The sequence below is a fragment of the Phaseolus vulgaris genome, chromosome 6, assembly GCF_051622355.1.
Source record: "Phaseolus vulgaris cultivar YP4 chromosome 6, ASM5162235v1, whole genome shotgun sequence".
Taxonomy (NCBI): Eukaryota; Viridiplantae; Streptophyta; class Magnoliopsida; order Fabales; family Fabaceae; genus Phaseolus; species Phaseolus vulgaris.
The window spans coordinates 34851608-34870488 of NC_143503.1; the positions used below are offsets into that span (position 1 = coordinate 34851608).

The following is an 18881-nucleotide window of genomic DNA, read 5'->3' on the forward strand; positions in this document are numbered from 1 at the left end:
TGAGTACTGGTTAGATAAATTAAGAGAAGAATAACTCCATTAATAACTAATTAGAAAGATAAAAATGTTAATTTGATTTTGCACACATTCAGCTTTTCACCGACCAAGTTTTTTCCATAAATATTTTCAATTAGAAAAGAAATAAAACAAAATAGATTCAATATAAAAACTTACAAATTTATCACAAAATAAAAAAGGTGAATTATCGTCATTTATACAATGTTAAATATAAACTAATATATATACATTTTGAAATAAATGATTTGGTATTAGTATAGTGGGTTAAGAATGAATACCCATATCGAGAAAAAAAAATCCAAACCATCAAATCATCTGAAAAAAGGTATATGAAGACACTACGTACATTAAATGTATCAAGTATTTCGCAGATTGACTGATTGATTGGTTTGGTTTAAATTAAAGAATTGTTTTTTTTCAAACTCTTTATAGATTCATCTAAAAAGGATAATTTTTTTACCAAAATATACTCATTTTAAGACAAATTTTTTACTCAAATAATTTCATCTTTACTTTAATTATCAAAATTATATTTTATTTATTTTTCAGGGACAAAATTCTTAACTTAATTATGAAACCATGTCTACTTACATTTATGTAAGTATTAATTGCACATTAGAATATATTATGTACACGTGAGTAAGTTCTTTTGTTTAAAGAGCTTATTTTACATGTATTGTTAATTTAGTTTAATAAGATTTCAGTCTTCCAAATAAAAAGTTTAATACTTTTGATAAATTCTTACGATTTACCTAAAACAAGTTATTGAAACAAATTTTGGGTAAGAATTTTGGCTCTTTACATAGTTACCGTTACTTACCTGCGATGATGATTTGCTGAAAACCCAAGTCTCATAAATCATAAAGTGTTTCACTAAAAAAGGCATAATTTTTTAAATTAATGTTTGGTATCTGTGTATTCCAATAACCACTTGATGGTGTCATGTGGGTATGGGTAATCATCTCTTTCCCTCTCCATTGATCATTTTCTTCTTCTGTCTCTCCCTCTTATTCTTTTTTTCACCATACAACTGAAACATTCCTTGCTAAATCACACACAATTTTTGACAAAAAAAGTTATGCGTGTGGCTGAAGAAAATCTGAATAACAAATACTGAGTCTGAAGGGCAGTTATCCCATTGGTGACTGCAACTAATTCTTTGAACAAATATGATGCAGCAGTGAAGGAGAAAATTCTTTAAGCTAATGTCCCCAAGGCATAATTATTTAGTGTGCATATGCATGCCCTCTGAAATTTCATGCATGCCATGTTAATGATACTGTCTTGTGTGGTTATTTCAGAAAAGAAAAAGCATTTTTGATAAACACAAGACAAGAAATTCTGCCACGGTTTCTTTATCAATAGTCAGGTGGTAGCTTGGTGAGAAAATAAAGAAGTTTTGTTGGATATGGAGGAAGGTGCATGTGTGGAGACCAATGATTAAACTAAGGTATGAAAATAAAAGGAAGGAATAAGTAAAAAATTGCAAAGAGTGGGTTGAAGAGTACTTTATGATCTAGGCTACAAAAGCTTTATAAAGCTGTTGATTATTTTAGTGGATGCAGAATTGGTTAGCCAGAGTGATCTGGATTTGTCATTACTTTTTGTCTAAGAAAACAGCTAATAATGATGATAAGACCCTAATGGCAAAGTCAAAACTTGAGCAGACAAAGTAAGTGGCCGTTTCAAAAGCGAAAAAGATGAATGCTTAAAACCATTGTGCAACTTTCTATATAAAAACCCTCTGTTTTTTGGTTAATTGTCAACATTAACTACCAAAGCATGCCAAATAGGAGCAATAATAAGGTGCACCTTGCACCTGTAATGATTCAGCCTCCACAGCAAGCAAAATATTCCACACCAATGCCATCCCACTCTTTTTTACCAATTAACACAACAAAATCACATTATATAAATCATAAAATGTTTGTTTAGGCCACTTAATGAGTCAAATTAGCATGTTTTTTTTCACATTTACAAAAACACAACACATTGTTAATGTTGTGAGTTAAAGATGAATTATTTGAATATAGAAGTATGGAGTTGCATGATGATTAAAAAGGACGTGCATGCAAAATGATGGGTGGATTTTGACAGAAAAAATAATTGGAAAATGTTTGATATGAACAAGAGTTTGGAGAAAAGAAGTATATATGATGAGATTGGTGGTTTTATGCATATTTGCTGTGATGGAATCACGTGATGTGTAATGTGTGACATATGATGTGGAAGTAAATGTGTGTTGCATAAGGGAAGGGAAAAGAATTGGTATAGTGGGGTCTTGAAAGAGAGGGAATTAGGAATTAGGAGTTAGGAGGAATTGAAGAGTGATGATGAAAACTAAAAAGTGAAAGAAGATTAAGCAGAGAGAAAGAGAGAGAGAGAGAGGGATAGGTGTGAGATTTGGTGAAGTAGAAGAGGACAGAATAGACATCCGCCCGGAAATACAGGGATGCCGTACGCTATTAAATAGTTTTTATTGAGTTTCCCATATTTTATTGGTCTTTAACCCAAACATAACCTCACAAAGTGAACCACTACCACTACTACAGTCTTTCTTCTTGTACCATTGTTTCTTTCTCTCTCTCTCTCTCTCTCTCTCTCTCTCTCTCTCTCTCTCTCTCTCTCTCTCTCTCTCTCTGCCACACATCACACCCAACAGTCTCAGCTTAGCATTGCATTGCAGCAGCGCCAACTGCACACTGCTCCTGCTTCACCCCGCAGAAGAACGAGCAAAAGGGCCCAAAACACACATAAAATAAAACAAGGGGGATGTAAATCTACCATTTTTATATCACTCCAACTTAAATCTCACTGAAAGCTTGATTTGATGCTACCCCAAAATACACACACACCACCCTACCCAGCCAAAAACATAAAGTAAAAGAAAAGAACCCCAAAAAGAAACAAAATAGCAGAGAGAGTGATAACTCATAATAAAAGGGTAGTGAGAGAGAAAGAAAGAGAGAGAGAGAGGACAGAGAAAGAGGGTCTCTTTCTTTTTGGAGTATTGGGTCACACCCTCTTTTAGCAATGCCAAAGTTACTCAACTACACCTCACGCTCTCTGAAAATGCTGCAGCAGGCATGAGACCATTCATTGAAATCTTCCCCTCCTTCACCCTCTTCCAACCCTCTCCTTCACTTGTTAGATTTCTTCACATTGCAAACACCACTTTCTTGCTATGGGCTTGATCGATCTGAACACCACCGAGGATGATGAAGCTCCATTATCTGCTTCTTCTTCTTCTGCTGCTTCATCTTCTTCTTCTCACTCGGGGATAAGCACTTCTGCTTCAACCTTGGTTGTTCCTCCTCCGCCTCCTCCTCCTCCTCCTTCCGTGTGCTTGGAACTGTGGCACGCGTGTGCGGGCCCTTTGATCTCTCTGCCGAAGAAAGGAAGCGTGGTTGTGTACTTGCCACAGGGACACTTTGAGCATATTCAGGATTTTCCGGTCACTGCTTATGATATCCCACCCCATGTGTTCTGTCGTGTTCTTGATGTCAAGCTCCATGTAAGTGTGGTTCGGTTCGTCACTTTTTTACCCTTCATCGGACAAAACAAAACCAATGTGTCGGCTGAGGATTTTTTGTTCCTTTTTCCCTTTTCTTGAATTTGGTTTCTTTATGGGGGTTTGTATCTGGGTTTCTGTTTGTCTGCTTGCTGAGAAAGTTGGTGTGTTTCCTTGTCTGGTTTAACGATTCATGAATGAAGGAGAGACCCATTCAGTTTTGTTTCTGGTTTTGGTTCTTTTGGATGAGTCATGTGTAAAGGGAAATATGGGGTGGTCTGTTTTCGATTTTACATATATTTTAAAGAAATATGATTGTGCTTTTTCTGGGCAGGCAGAGGAAGGGAGCGATGAAGTATATTGCCAAGTGTTGTTGGTTCCTGAAAGCGAGGTGAGGTTTCTTTATGATGTTGATTTTACTTAGGTGTAGTTTGGGTCTGGGAAGCTTGCAGAAAGAAAGGTATCTCTATCTGTTCGAATCTTTAGGGTCAGATAAAATTTGACTAAGGAAGCTAGTTATAACGATTTTGTTTGATTTAGCAGAATGTCATAGCTCTAGAAACCAAGGGAGGAAAGAGTACACTGTGTGGTTAACACATTGTTCTGTACTGTTTTCTTTCCAAATCCATGTTACTGGCCCTTTTGTTATGATAAGAAATGGTGTTATTTTATTATTAAGCGAATGGAGTGTCTTTATTGGCTGATTTTAATTTTAATTTTGCTTGAACTCGGCACTTTATTACAGCAACTGGAGCAAAGTTTGCGTGAAGGCGAAATTGAAGCTGATGGGGAAGAGGGGGACACTGAAGCTATGGTGAAGTCAACAACTCCCCATATGTTCTGCAAGACTCTCACAGCTTCAGACACCAGCACTCATGGTGGATTTTCAGTGCCTCGCCGAGCAGCTGAAGATTGCTTTCCTCCCCTGGTAGTTACGAATTACGATGCATTGTTTGTGCTCAAGAGTTTTGCCGACTGATTTAATTTAATTTATCCTATTTTATATGCTAAATTCAAGCTTTATTTTGTATGTATTTAGTGGTAGCATTTTGAATTTGTACTCTGATGTTATTTTTAGGATTACAGTCAACAGAGACCTTCACAGGAGCTCGTGGCAAAGGATCTGCATGGACTGGAATGGAGGTTTCGTCATATATACAGGGGTATGTCACTTATTAGCATACTTAGTGTGCATAGCATGTTTAACACTTGGGAGTTTAGAGTTTTATTTTTATCATTATGCGTGTGAACAGGTCAACCACGGAGGCATTTGCTAACTACTGGGTGGAGTGCATTTGTTAACAAAAAGAAGCTTGTTTCTGGAGATGCTGTGTTGTTTCTTAGGTATCATGACCTGAATTTGTATCTAATATGAACTTTTATTCCTAACCACAACTAACATTTTATAATATAAATCAGGGGCGATGATGGAGAACTGAGATTAGGGATTCGTAGGGCAGCCCAATTGAAAGGTTCTGGTTCCTTTGCAGTTCCCTCTGGTCAGCAATTGAATCCTGGAACTTTCATGGATGTTGTTAATGCATTATCTACAAGATGTGCTTTTAGTGTTTGCTACAATCCAAGGTATTTTTCTTTTAAGTCACTTGTACTTTTCCCAAGATTTAGTCAAGGAAATCTGTAAATACTTCAGTTTCTATGTGCAATTCATGAGTGTTTTAAGTTGGTATTTAGATGGGGATATGGGGTTTCATTACAATATCTAATGGTGAATTTCCCAATTCACCTCAGCTCTTTTATTTTAAGGCGCTAGAAATGAGATTTGGTTTGATAGAAATAAATACCTGCATTAAATTTCCAAGAAATTCCTATTAGTTATTGAATGTTTAATGCTTTAAAATTTCCATTTGCTCTGCATCCTTTGTATTTTTTAATAAGATTAAAGCCAAAACTAACAGTTCACTTGATCCATGCACTGAAAGGTTTTTGCTGGAAGCTCTTCTTTAGGAATGTCATTTCTTTAATATTACTGCTTCTGTCCTTCTCTGTCAGTTTTCTCTCAATCTCTCTTAAGAATGTCTTACATACTTCGCCGTTCCTTTGCAGGTTTAGCTCTTCGGAATTCATCATACCTTCTCACAAATTCTTAAAGAGTCTTGACAGTTCTTATTTAGTTGGGATGAGGTTCCGGATGCGCTTCGAAACGGAAGATGCTGCAGAGCGGAGGTTTGTCAAATTATCAAATATCATACGTGTTAATGCTACATATTGATCACCTATCAATAATAACTGGTCTTAATCTAATTTGTATTGAACAGATTTACTGGATTAATTGCTGGAATCAGTGATGTCGATCCTGTTAGGTGGCCTGGATCAAAATGGAGATGCCTACTGGTATGTCAGCTTTGGTCCTAATGTCTTTCTTTAGTTTTTTTATTGTTTATGTGCACGTCATTGTGTGTTGTAAGCTTTAGGTTTGATATTGTAGTGTTTTTTTATCATCTTTGAGCTCATTATGAAAGATTTTATACTCCTAGATTTTCAGCTCGTGAATCTCTATAGACTACATTAGTTCTACACTTCTACATTATTGCGTTTTTCACATTTGTTTTGGATATGCAAGTGAGCAAGGTTGAAGGAATACTACATATGATTGCATTTTCCTCTCCGTAACTGCAGCTTTCTTATTTTTGTTTTGGTACCTTTTTCTTCATTTTCCTGAAGAAGATTTAAACAAATATCAAGTCCTTTATTGTTCCATCTGTCTTTATTTGATGATTTTTTTATTGATGGATATTTACTCATCTGTTTCTTTCTTTGGTTTTCTTTCTGCTTCAAATTCATGTAAGTTCATTAATTCAGCAAAATGGTTTGATGGATGAATTGGGTTTGTGAACTCTGATGGATGTAAGAACTTCCATGGATCTTCCTTTAAGTGTATTTTTCTCAAATAAATGAAACAATACACGTAGCCTTCTAACTTTAGAAGAAACAATACACGTAGCCTTCATTCAGGCTATGCTTGACAATTATCTCTTGAAATTTGAATTGTAAATGATAGTTTACCTATCTCTTTTTTCAGCCATAATTCATCATTTATGGTGTGTAAAATTTCATGAGTGTGTTCCATGCCTCGTGGTGGAATACATGTTTGATAGGAATCCGTTACAGCCAAAGTTGGCTTGTCCTTTTCAACACTAATAACTCGAGTGGTTTTGTTAATGTTCTCCTTGCTAGCAACGTATCTGTATATTGCAGGTCAATGATTGTTATTGTTCTTACGCTTGTTATTTCTGCATAAATCTCAATCATTCCTTTGTTTTGTGTGTCGATTTGTTAGATCTCTAAAGATTTGAATGTTCTCATTCATAATGGACACAGCCGTGGGTTGCACTATGTCACTACCCTATTGTTGATTATGATTTGTTAAGCAATGTAATTTCTGTAGTAAAATATAATTGATTTGAGCCATTTGTTCTTGATGTTTTATACAGGTAAGGTGGGATGACATGGAAGCTGCTAGGCACAATAGGGTTTCCCCATGGGAAATTGAGCCATCTGGTTCTGCTTCAAGTTCCAGCAACATGATGGCAGCTGGTTTGAAGAGGACCAGGATTGGAATGAATTCAACGAAGATGGAATTTCCTTCTCCCAGTAAGTCACTAGACCGATTTTCTTGAAAGAGAAGTAAATTTGAGCCATGTTTCTCCTTGCAATAACATTGATAATTTATTACTCAGCAGATGGGATTGGAACATCAGACTTTGGGGAATCATTAAGGTTCCGGAAGGTCTTGCAAGGTCAAGAAATTTTGGGTGTTAATCCTCCGTTTGATGGTATTAATGCTCCGAGTCCTCGGTTATATGACTTAGGGAGGTACTATCTTGGTCCAAACTGTTCTGGGATTCCTCCTACAGGAAATAACATCAGAATGCCACATGCAGCATCTGATTTTTCCTGCAATGGCACAGGCTTTAGTGAATCTTTCGGGTTCCAAAAGGTCTTGCAAGGTCAAGAAATTCTTCCAAGCCAACCATATGGAAGATCATTGTCATTCGAGGAGGCTCGAGCTAATGGTCGATTTGGACATTTTGATGGTTATCAGTTGCTCAACTCCAGAAATGGGTGGTCTGTACAGATGCATGACAATGCTCCACATTTGCATGCATCCGTTACACCTTCACAAGTGTCATCTCCATCATCTGTGTTAATGTTCCAGCAAGCAGTTAGTCCAGTTTCCAACTGTGATTATAATAATAAGAAACATAGTAAGATGTACCAAGGTTTATGCGCATCTGAAGTGAAAGCTAGAACTTTTGCATCTTCCCAATCTGATGATCATACTTTCTCTAGGCGAGCTCCGGAAAGGGCTAGTTCTTTAGGTATGTTTGATGTTCATAATCAGTTGGGTAGTTCACAGTCACACAATTCTGTGTCAGCATTGAGAAACAATCAAGAGTTGGTTTCGTCATGTAAAAGCAGTTGTAGACTTTTTGGTTTTTCATTGACTGAGGACGCACATGTTGCAAATAAAGAGGTTGATGCCTCTACCATCACTTTACCATTGAATGCTGGACCTTCCTTTACTAGACTTGTTGAAGATGAGTTCCATCCCAGCCGGGCACTTCAGAGCAAGGCGGTTGGAAGTAACTGCATAAAGGTAACTCATTTATGAATCCTTTCCATGCAGGATGTAGTTCTTCATCTAATGCTTCACTACTTCTGGATAATTCTTCCTACTCTTTGCAGGGTGTGTTGCAGTATTGAACTTAGAATCATGTGTGCTGCTAGCTAATATGACTCACTGGAATTGATAAGCTGAAGAATTGGTCCATAGTTTGCTCTGGTTATGTGCTTTGCTATAAGTATCTTTGCATTTCAGTGACGAGGAAAATTGTTATTATTTGCTGCTGGATTTAGTTAATTTTATTTGATATTGGCTGTGACCAATGTTGAAGTACTTGTGTATTTATGGTTTGTGCATAGGCAATGTGACCTGCAAGAGATGCTACTCGAGTAAAAACTATTGTGGTAAAACTATGCATCTTTATCCTCACTTTGAATGCATTTATTAGAATCAAGATGTTGAAATTTCAATTCGAAGGGTATGCATCCTTAAACATCTTAAAACAGTAGCTAGAACTTTCTTCAACCGGAACTTTGTCAGTGATTTTTGGTCACCGGAATGATTGGTTTGTTTCTCTTGTTCCTCTCAAATCTGAACACAATACTTTTTTCTAACATGAAGTCTTCGGATACATGTGGTTATAGCCATGCTGCTATTGAACTATATTTGTTAGTTTTCCTCGTAAAACGCTTGATGAAGTTTGTTTCACACCAAATGCTTTGACAAATGGTCAAACGCAAGTTATATATATATTAAAAAATGTTATTATATATACTTAGTATATTAAAACTTATTTTCAGAATTATATCATTGTATACCTTTATGCTTGGAACTATTTCGTTTTCTAGATTTATCTCACCTTTTAACACGAAAACACCTATAAAATAATCTATTAATCTTGAAAACCAATTGAAGATTATTAGTTAATAATCGTAACATATTTCCACCCAAAACATGAAAGTAGTGTCATTTCGAAGAAATGCAATTTAAAAAAAAAAAAGTCTAGTTTTCAAATATAATTTTGCATTTTTAAAATTTTGAGGAAGTTGTGCTACAAAATATGATTTTAATTCATTTTATTTTAATTTATTTATAAGGTATACTTGTGCTTCCAAACAAGATTTAGGGTATATTAAACACTAAAGGTGTTACAGGCAATAATTTTGTTTATTTGTAATGATGTTTTTTTTTTTAATTTAGGTTGATTGCAATTAAAGTTATTTTTTTTATGTAAATTAGAAGTGTGAGAAAAGTTTATACAAAATTGTCACTAAAAAATTGTATACATGAGAGTAAGTCCTAAATATAACATATACTATACTTTCATGTCTTTTTCAACTAACCATGATTTATTTGCTTAAATGTGGTTTGGGTTTTGACAAATGCTCAAACAAAAGACTCGTGTTCCTTCACAAGAAAGTTAATGCATTCGTGTTGCACGAAAAATACAGAAGCTTAATAAAAACCAAAATGAAAACCTAGTCAACAAACAAAGACTTCTAGAGCACATTAATAATTTGTTTCCACTTTTGTTAACATCTTATTAATGTCTATTCAATAATATTTTGCACTTTATTTGACCAAAATTTATTTCAAATAATACATTATAATATTTAACTTTCCTTTAGCGCACAGTTGTTTTATTTTGACTAAAATTTAGTTGAATTTTTTTCACTTATAATTTATAAAAAAAAAGTTCAATATCACTATCTAGACTAAAATAATTACATCATCACAAATAAACACAATAAAGAAAAAAATATGTTTGTAAATATAACTTTAGAGTACACAACTTCAATTTAAATCTAAAAAGATAAAAAAAATACACTCATAAACACATATTTATAAACATGATTTCTAATTAAATTAAAAAATATTAAAAAAACAGTCGTTCTACCTAACTAAATACTATTTGAAAAAAAAATAAGTTAACTAAACCCTAAACCTTAAAAATCTCTTTGAAAGATAAAAATTTATAAAACATAATCCAGAAAATTTCTCCACCATTATAAGTTAGAAATTCAAATTTGTTAGTGTCGAATGTGCATGCTTGAATTTGCCATTGTTCATGTCTTTTGACTTTTCTAATACTCTTGTTAAGTGTTGTTGGACATTTCTACGAATGAGCCTTTAAAAAAAATGGACCAAACTAAAAACTCAGTTTAATATAGACCTCGTTTGAATACAATCGCATTTATGATGTTTGATGATATTTAGCAGGGTTTTTTTCCAATTCCAACAAATTTACCTTTCATGAATTTCCATTTTCCCCTTGATGGGTCTAACAAATGAAAAAACTGAGTCCAAGAAGATAATTTCTTGGTTACAGGGCTTGTTGAAGCCATCACTTTCAACTCTAGAGTGACATAATTTCCTTACTTTAAAGTTTATGAACTGAAAAAGAAAAGAAAGTGAACATAACATCTCTGGTCAAAAACAGCAAAGCAGTCCAACATCTTATGCCACACACGAAGTGCGAAACCTTTGCACAAACCTTTGTAAAAACATAACTGTTGGGTTAAATAGTATGAAGGGAAAATGTCACATGTCAAGTTATTTTGGGGACAGCATAGAGGTGAGAAAGGTGGTTTACTTCCTAAAATGACATTCTTAACTTTCAGTTGGGACTTGGGACCATCTGTCTTTAATCTTTTTTTGATATACAGGACCAGGTGTAATGAATTTTGCAGTGATATCCCTTTTTTTCCTCTTGGTTTTACCTGTAGTCAAATTTCACATAGTTACCATAAATGCTAAAGTATTTAAAGCCTTTAAAATATAAATGTCTTCTTGGGGGTGAGAGAGATAAGAGCAGAAGACAAGTACGTGAGAAGGTGGGTTTTTTTATGGATAGGGTTGTTAAAGTATGAGAATGATGTCAAAATAAATAATGAATTTTTTAATCATTTTATACCACAACTCTCTATCTTCATTGAAGCAGTGATTCTTCATTTGTTCAAGTTTTAGAAATGAGAACCAGAAGTACTTCTGTATTAAACATAATTTCAAAGCATATGCATAATTCTTTAAAATTAAAAAATCAAGAGACTTTTATAAAAACAAGTTTGGGTTCACATAATGACTATTTTAGTAAGATTGTTATTATATAATAAAAAATATAATTACTACATATTAAGAAATAAACTTTAAACCTAACTTAATCTTATAAAACTCACTTATAAGAATGAAATATCATAATCTATAAAAATTTCTAACACTTCTCTCGTTGAGACTATCAAGTTGAGACTATCAAGTTGAGAATATCAAGTTGAGAATATCAACTCGCGAGTAGAAATATATATTAAAAATTTGGTTGCTACATAGCCCTCTTGCATAAGCAAGGAACTTTGACTTTGGAGAAAGATTTGGGAGTGGTAGTGGGATTAAGGTACTGACTACCACCACGACATCATCAATGAAAGCTATTGAATTGTCTTTTTGCAGTGCCAAAATTTATCAGAAATATAATTGCATTTTGTGAGCATACTATTGGAGCTGGCGAATTTGCATCTTCTCTGTAGACATATTCTTCAATTTTCAAATGGTTAGAATTAAAGTAGATAATTATGGTAAAAGAATGGGCCACAGCATAAAGTGAGAACTAATAGCTTGTATTTTATTTTCTGCCATTTTCCTTCTGCAGCACCCCACACCCATTTCTGGCTTCCTTTTATTCCCTTAATGGTAAGTTCATTTTTTTGGCCATGGTACTTTTGAGATGCATAGGATATAATAGTAAGTGATGTTTGGTTTTATGTATGTAAAGGAGCTTTTATTGGTGGGAACAAAGCTACAAAACATTGTAACAGACATGTGTTTCGACTGTCAAATCCCACATGATCAAAGGGACTTTTCTTGTCAGGCCCACTCACCACTTTTTCTGGTTTGGATCACCAACTTTTTGGGCTCCAATTGGACAAGCCCATAATCCATTCAAACTTGTTTTTCGGGATTGTTTCTTCCTGCACCTCCATAGCTTCTCCTAACAACGTATATTAGGTGAGAATACAAAAAAGTATCACGTTATACATTTACATCACGTGCGTACATTTTTTTGTCTTCTAACATTACTAAAACAACTTCTTCCTTTTTAATGTAAAGAAATATTGAATGCATGAATCATTATTATGGACTAATTTTTATAAAAGAGGCAAAGTCAAACCCGTAATTTGATTTTTTTAACAATAAAAGACGGAATGGGTATCAACAAGTTTACTCATAGATGTAACGGATGCAAGTTTTAATAAATTAAATATTTAATGTCCATTTTAGAAAATCATCATATCCTTCTCTTTTAGGTGTTATTAGAATTATACCAAATTGTCTAATAGGACAAGTGACTAAAGTTCTTTTTGGGTTAATTTTTTAACAGACACTAATAAATCACTTCTAAACTCAACATTTTTCTTCTTAATTTGTCTAGCGTGAAAAAAAAAGTACACCTTTTTCTTTAAAATTAAAAATAAAATACATTAGAACTCGAATCTGGTTGAAATTCCGAATCTTATACATTTCATGGTCAATTCGCCAAGTACGAGAAAAGAAAACATTGTTACATAAATAAATAAATAAAACGTGAAAAAGATGTTTATAGTGATATGAAGCTATTATTTTATTGGAAATGAAATATTCAAATCATATTATTTTAGACAAAAAAAATTACAGATATCAAATTTAAAATATTTAGTGTAGGCAGTGTATTCTTATTAGTGCATGTCTTCTCTATTTTATTTTTTTTATATCTGATTTTATTATTGACTTTCTTCAATAATAAATATTGTTTTTTATTTAAAGATTGATTTATTGATTGTTGAAAAAAATTAAATTTATACTGATGTAGAATTGAAATTTTAAAAATGATATAGACCTATTAGCACATAACATCATCGTACTCGATCTATGACATTACAAATATTATGATTTATATAAGTTTGGGTTTGGTATAAGGGGAGTTTCGTCACTACATACGTTGTAAGGGTCGATTAGAATGACGTGCATACAATGTGGAGATGATATGTGTGAGGAATTGATTGGTGCATAATGTAGTGATTACCCAATACCCATCTAAATCCATTGGAAAGTCAATTTTTGCATACAAAGGAAGTGTGGAATAATGTGGATATTGGATTGTGTGGTCCCTTTCAAGATTCTATATGGAGGTAGCTAGCCATGCATTACATGGGGCGAAAGTGACTTTGGAGAAGATAAGTGAGAAATTATGAAATCCATAATATAAACCTATTTTATTTTATTTTGTTTTGTTTTCTTTCAACGCTTTTGAATTGCTGGCTATAAGAAATTCAATCAACAGTTAGCATCAAAGACTTATGAGCACCAGTGATCACAAGTGTCTGCATTGTGTCACCTTTGCATTGCTCCTTTGCAATACTCAAAAACGATTCAATATTTATACATGCATTATGCATTGAAATTCATAGAAATTAATATATATATATATATATATATATATATATATATTCTAGTCGATCCCGAGAGATAAATAGATATCAAGTACCTACTTATTTATTAAACTTAACAAAAAGGTTAATAATAAAAAGATTAACTAGATAATACGTTTTTAATTATGATTCAAAATTATAATTCGATTTAATAATAAAAGGTGTATGTAATCATATAAATAAGTAAAAAAATTAAATATAAACTAAGTTCGGTTTGAAGAGAACGAACTAAAATAAAGAAATTATTTTTTCAGAGTATATATATATTGAATGTAATTAAGGTATTTACATTATATGACAAATACGTAATATCTAATATAATTTTATTACTCAATTTATATAAAAAAATAATCATATAATTTAAAAAAAAAAAGATTGATAGAATGGTGAAATGAAGGAAAATGTGTAGTGGGGCTGGACTCAGAAGCCAAGACTACAGTGAGACGTTGAAAAAGGACAGTTCCTGAACATGTGGACGGTGAAGATGGTTCTAATGACGTCGTCAGCGCAACGTTTAAGTTTTTTAAGCACCGTCCTTTACCGTCACACACTACTTCTACTATTATACTATGTGCCTCTCCACGCTGCCACGTCACCCATCACACCTTTACAAACACTATTATCATAATAATTTCATCACTTTTAATTACCATCTCATTCAAATTTACATGCTTTACAGATATTTTATATTCTCTCTCTAATAACATTTCCTATCTTCTGCATTATAAAATAATAAAAAAATATAAAAAAGTAAGTGAGAAATAATAAAATACAATTCACTGTTCTTTCTTCTTTTTTTCTAAATAAACAATTATTAGTATTTTATTATCCCTCTCTTCCCTCCTATCTACCAAATAAGAGTGAAGTTGAAAATGGTAGTTGTAATTTGAAGATATATATCAATGTTTTCCTATTAAAATTAATTTCTTTTTATCATTTTAGGTCATGTCACCTAATGGTTGCGGGTCCTTCTTGGAGATATTTTCGCATAGAAAGTAAGTAGTACTGGTTATAACATCATATTCAACAATTACACAATAACGCATTATTAATTACTATTCAAAATACAACTCTAACTGTCTATTATTGTTTATTACAACATCTTATACTTTTTTTATAAAAATTATTAATTTTTATTTTATATCTTTTTTATTATGTGAAAATAAAATAATAAAATATTATTTATTATTTATTATATATCATATTAGTGTTGGAATAAAATAGTTTAATTATACAGTATTAAATATTTTAAATACTTGTATCTTAAGTATGCATAGATGTAATTTTTTTATAAAATTTAGGACTGAATCTTTTACTACTATTTATTAATTTGTTTTTCTATATATATTGTGCTTTTTTATTATAAATTTTGTAAGATAACTTTAAAATATCATTAAAAATAAAATGCTATATATGAAATGAAAAGGATAAGCGTTATTATTTTTTTCTTGTAAACGAGCACTGTAGCTGGATTTTTTTTTTTTTTTTTACTGGGATGGTAGAAATGGAGGAAGGGGGAAGAGAAAAGAAAATAAATCAATTGAAAAATAAGTGAAGAGAAAATTTTAAGAGATAGAGAAAGTATACAAGAAGAAGAAAAATTAAAATTAAAAGTGAAAATGTTTATATATTTGGTTTAAAAAATAATGATTAAAAATGACATTATTATACTATATTTTTTAAGTAATGAAAAGGACAAAAATTGATTAACATAACTATTTATTATGAATAATATCTGCACGTTTAACTATATGTACATAATCAATAATTAATTTTGGAGCATCTACAATTGACTATGCGAATAATTAAATATCTAGACAAGGTAGATAATATTGAAAGTTAGGATTCTTGAAGTTAAATAATTCAACGAACAAATAATACCAAGATATTTTGGAATGATGGTTTATTTGCGATTAGATCAAACTCAATCTAGTCAAATCTTGCTATATTAAATAATATTAAAATCAAACAACAACAGTAATATATCAAAAAGAAAGAAGAGATAGGCTTCTTTCTTCTAAACTTTTTGCGAAAAAATTATTTTTAATTTATTCAAGTATTCATTTCAAAATATTAAATTATTTCATTCTCTAAATATCAGTGATATAATATATTTTTAGAAAAAATATTTTGAAAAAATATTTAAAAATTATAGTTTTTAACAAAATAAAATAGAATTAAATATGTTTTTTTATATTATAATACGAAATTAATTTTTACAATTTTAAATCATTCAAATACTTGAAATGAAAACAACTAAAATAAATCTTTCTATGTAAAATTAATTTAATTTAAAATTTTACTTTATTAATTTGTTGGAAATAATTATACTGAACATATAGGAATGTCCATGTGTTAATAAAATAATGAAATTTCACTTTATCATTAAACACATCAACATAACCTCATGTAAAATAAAATTATATTTTTTTTATTATAGAGAGGATCATTTTAATAAAAATAAAAGTATCACTTTATCTTTCTTCTGTTTTCCTCGTCAATGAGAACAATTTCTTCAACCTTTAACCAACGTATCCTTCTTCTCAAATTCTTTAATTTCCACACCTTCCAACTTCCACTTTCTTCCTAAATCTTCTATTTTATTTTGTTTCTCCTACTCAAACAGACAAAATACTACTGGAATTATGTTTCTAAACATGATTTTAGTTTTTTAAATATAATTTATTGGAGTTATGTTTGCAAGTAAATTAATCTATTTTGGTAATTTTTTTAAAATACACCTATTTGAGTTTTTAAATTATTAAACTGGTACGGTAAAAAGGCCAAAAAATAGTTTTATACTATCTTCCACAACATGTTATGCAAAGAAAAATAGATTGAAGTATGCGACAAAGCATGTCAGAAAAATAAAAAAGTATTATAAAAATGTTATACAACTAATACAACTTGTTATGGAATGGAATTATGCTATCAACAACTACTTGTACCATAACAAAACTCATAAATATACAAGAAAATTAAAAGGATATAGAATTTTTAATTATTAAATAATCTATAACAATTAATAAAACAATTATATTGTTTACCTACACAATTTTGTCTAAAATTGTAGTTAAAGTATTATTTTTGTTCCTTCTTTTCGTATGAAGCCTCCAATATCAATAAAAATGTCTCTAATAAATTTATACTAAACAGCGTTTTTTTTTCTTAAATTTTTGTAGCAACAAAAAAAATATTTCTACAGTTATCCATAAATGCATTATTACTCCAATTTATATATATGTCTATTAATTTCAATTACGAACCAAATAAACTACTGATATATAAATTGATAATATAAAACTAAAATAATATCAACATTGAATTGAATAATCATTAACACTGTGTTTTTTCTTTAACAATAATAAGTTGCGTGTGCAAAGAAGAAAGTTAAGTAATGACATAGAAAATGAGAAGAAGTTAGTGTGAAATAAGGTTAGTGATTTACCGCGACCAAACAAATCACTGTAGAGAAGCATCTCGGCATTTCATCATGTCATGGATGTAACTTCCGGGAATGTGTTGACCGCGTCGGTGACGCAATACCGCGTCACCCGCAACAGCGGTGACGTATAATTATGTAACTGCCGTTGACGTTACACTCCCCCCTCCCTCCCTCCACTTTCTTTATATTTCCACCTCTACCCTCCACTACTCCTCCCTCCCACACCTCTCTCTTCTTCTTCTTCTCTCTTTACCATGCACCAAGCCATTCCCTACAGAACCTGCATCCCTGCTACCGGCGCACGTGACCACTCACACGCCGGAGGGATTGCGGAATCCAATGGCGCTGATCCGGCCACCGTGGCCACCGTGGTTTCGGAGAACGCCGTGGTGATCATTGGGAGACGGGGCTGCTGCATGTGCCACGTCGTCAAAAGGTTGTTACAAGGCCTCGGAGTTAACCCTCCCGTTTACGAGGTCCACGAGGACCACGAAGCCACCGTCGCTCGCTACCTCTTCCCCCACGCCGCCGAAGAGCTCCAGTTTCCGGCGGTGTTCCTCGCCGGCAAGCTGTTCGGCGGGTTGGAACGAGTCATGGCCACTCATATTTCAGGTGAATTGGTTCCCATATTAAAGGACGCTGGTGCCTTGTGGCTCTGACTGATCTATCTCGTTCTTTTTTTACCTAATTTCTTGAGAGGGAAATTAATTATATATAGAAAAAATTTCTTAGTTGATTTCCCTCTTTTGTTTTTCCTTTTTTCTGAGTCTCTTGGATGGGCGAGAAAAACAAAATCCACGTTGTGTTGAAAGGCCTGGAAGAGATTCTGTACATTATGTTTGAGTTAGTTAACATCTTGAATGTGAGAATCTCTCACAAAAAGATCTTCTCACTGTGCTTTGATTTTTTTAATTACAGTTATTTCCCTGTTTTGAAATTTTATTTAATTTGTAGAATTACAAATAAGGTGCTCGATTTATAATTATTTTAGTTTTGAATGAGTAGATGAAGTTGATCTTGGATCTGAATGAGCTTTGGAAAACGTCTCCTCTGAGTTAATGGATTGAATCTGATACAGAGAAAGACAACAGCACCAAATATTGCATAAAAAAATAGAAACTATCGAATAGGAAAAGATTTATTTTACACCATTATAATAACATTATAATATTTAAAACTAAAAAATAAATCAAATATGGTTAATATATTATTTTATTAATATGGTTTATGATATTAATATATCACCACCCTAGCTATCAAATACACACGTTTACATCACTTCTTTTTATTTCTTATTTTTTTATATCCGGCCAGGAAAAGTATATATTTTCTCTCTCTAACTGGGCATCATTAAGAAAATTAGCTTTCAAATTTATTATTAATCACCAACTTAGCCTTTGTTTTATTTTTAATCTTAATTCATGTTATTTGTCAAGTGAAATTTTATTAATATTTTCCCATCTCATATTTCATTAATGTTGATTGAAGTATTTTTTAACTCCCCATCAGTGTCGGTAAAAAAAATATTCACTACTTGATATTAAAAGAAATTTAATTAATATTAACAGAAATTATTTATAGTGAATATTAACAAAATAATGACTATTCAAATTACTCTTACAGTATTCTATTATTTTTATTTTTTACTTAGTAATATATTTTACCATGTAATATTTTTAAGTTGTTATAAAAATAATTATTTTTTTAAATTTCTTATTTAAAGATAGTCTAACATCTCTAGTTACATCATTATCATATCAAGTAATTATCTAATTATATATATATATATATTCACAAAAAATATTTATGTAAATTTTTTAAAATATATTTATCTTTATAGAAAATTTAATATTTACGTATCTT

The 18881-nt window shown here is 31.8% G+C and overlaps 2 protein-coding genes across 3 annotated transcripts; both read left to right on the forward strand.

Moving 5' to 3' along the window:
* The first annotated feature begins 2515 nt into the window (after nucleotides 1-2515).
* On the forward strand, nucleotides 2516-8584 carry LOC137832547 (auxin response factor 3). 2 transcript variants are annotated; one of them, XM_068640757.2, is made up of 11 exons: nucleotides 2516-3532; nucleotides 3864-3920; nucleotides 4275-4457; nucleotides 4608-4692; nucleotides 4783-4873; nucleotides 4949-5113; nucleotides 5594-5713; nucleotides 5806-5881; nucleotides 6982-7141; nucleotides 7231-8147; nucleotides 8237-8584. In XM_068640757.2, exons 1-11 carry the CDS (start codon nucleotides 3203-3205, stop codon nucleotides 8252-8254), a joined length of 2202 nt encoding a protein of 733 aa, XP_068496858.2. In that variant the 5' UTR covers nucleotides 2516-3202; the 3' UTR covers nucleotides 8255-8584. The 2 variants fall into 2 exon arrangements, with proteins under 2 accessions (XP_068496858.2, XP_068496857.2); XM_068640756.2 differs by having other exon boundaries at nucleotides 2564-3532; nucleotides 7228-8147.
* Nucleotides 8585-17037: 8453 nt separating this feature from the next.
* On the forward strand, nucleotides 17038-17955 carry GRX480 (Thioredoxin superfamily protein). The gene has a single exon (XM_068641919.2). It carries the CDS (start codon nucleotides 17273-17275, stop codon nucleotides 17675-17677), a length of 405 nt encoding a protein of 134 aa, XP_068498020.1. The 5' UTR covers nucleotides 17038-17272; the 3' UTR covers nucleotides 17678-17955.
* Nucleotides 17956-18881: the final 926 nt, after the last annotated feature.

Bases quoted from the DNA above. Each gene is read 5' to 3' on its own strand.
- LOC137832547 (XM_068640756.2), top strand. From the start codon at position 3,203: ATGGGCTTGATCGATCTGAACACCACCGAGGATGATGAAGCTCCATTA. The intron at 3,921-4,274 runs GTGAGGTTTCTT...ACTTTATTACAG, and splicing joins TGTTGGTTCCTGAAAGCGAG to CAACTGGAGCAAAGTTTGCG. The intron at 4,458-4,607 runs GTAGTTACGAAT...TGTTATTTTTAG, and splicing joins AAGATTGCTTTCCTCCCCTG to GATTACAGTCAACAGAGACC.
- GRX480 (XM_068641919.2), top strand. From the start codon at position 17,273: ATGCACCAAGCCATTCCCTACAGAACCTGCATCCCTGCTACCGGCGCA.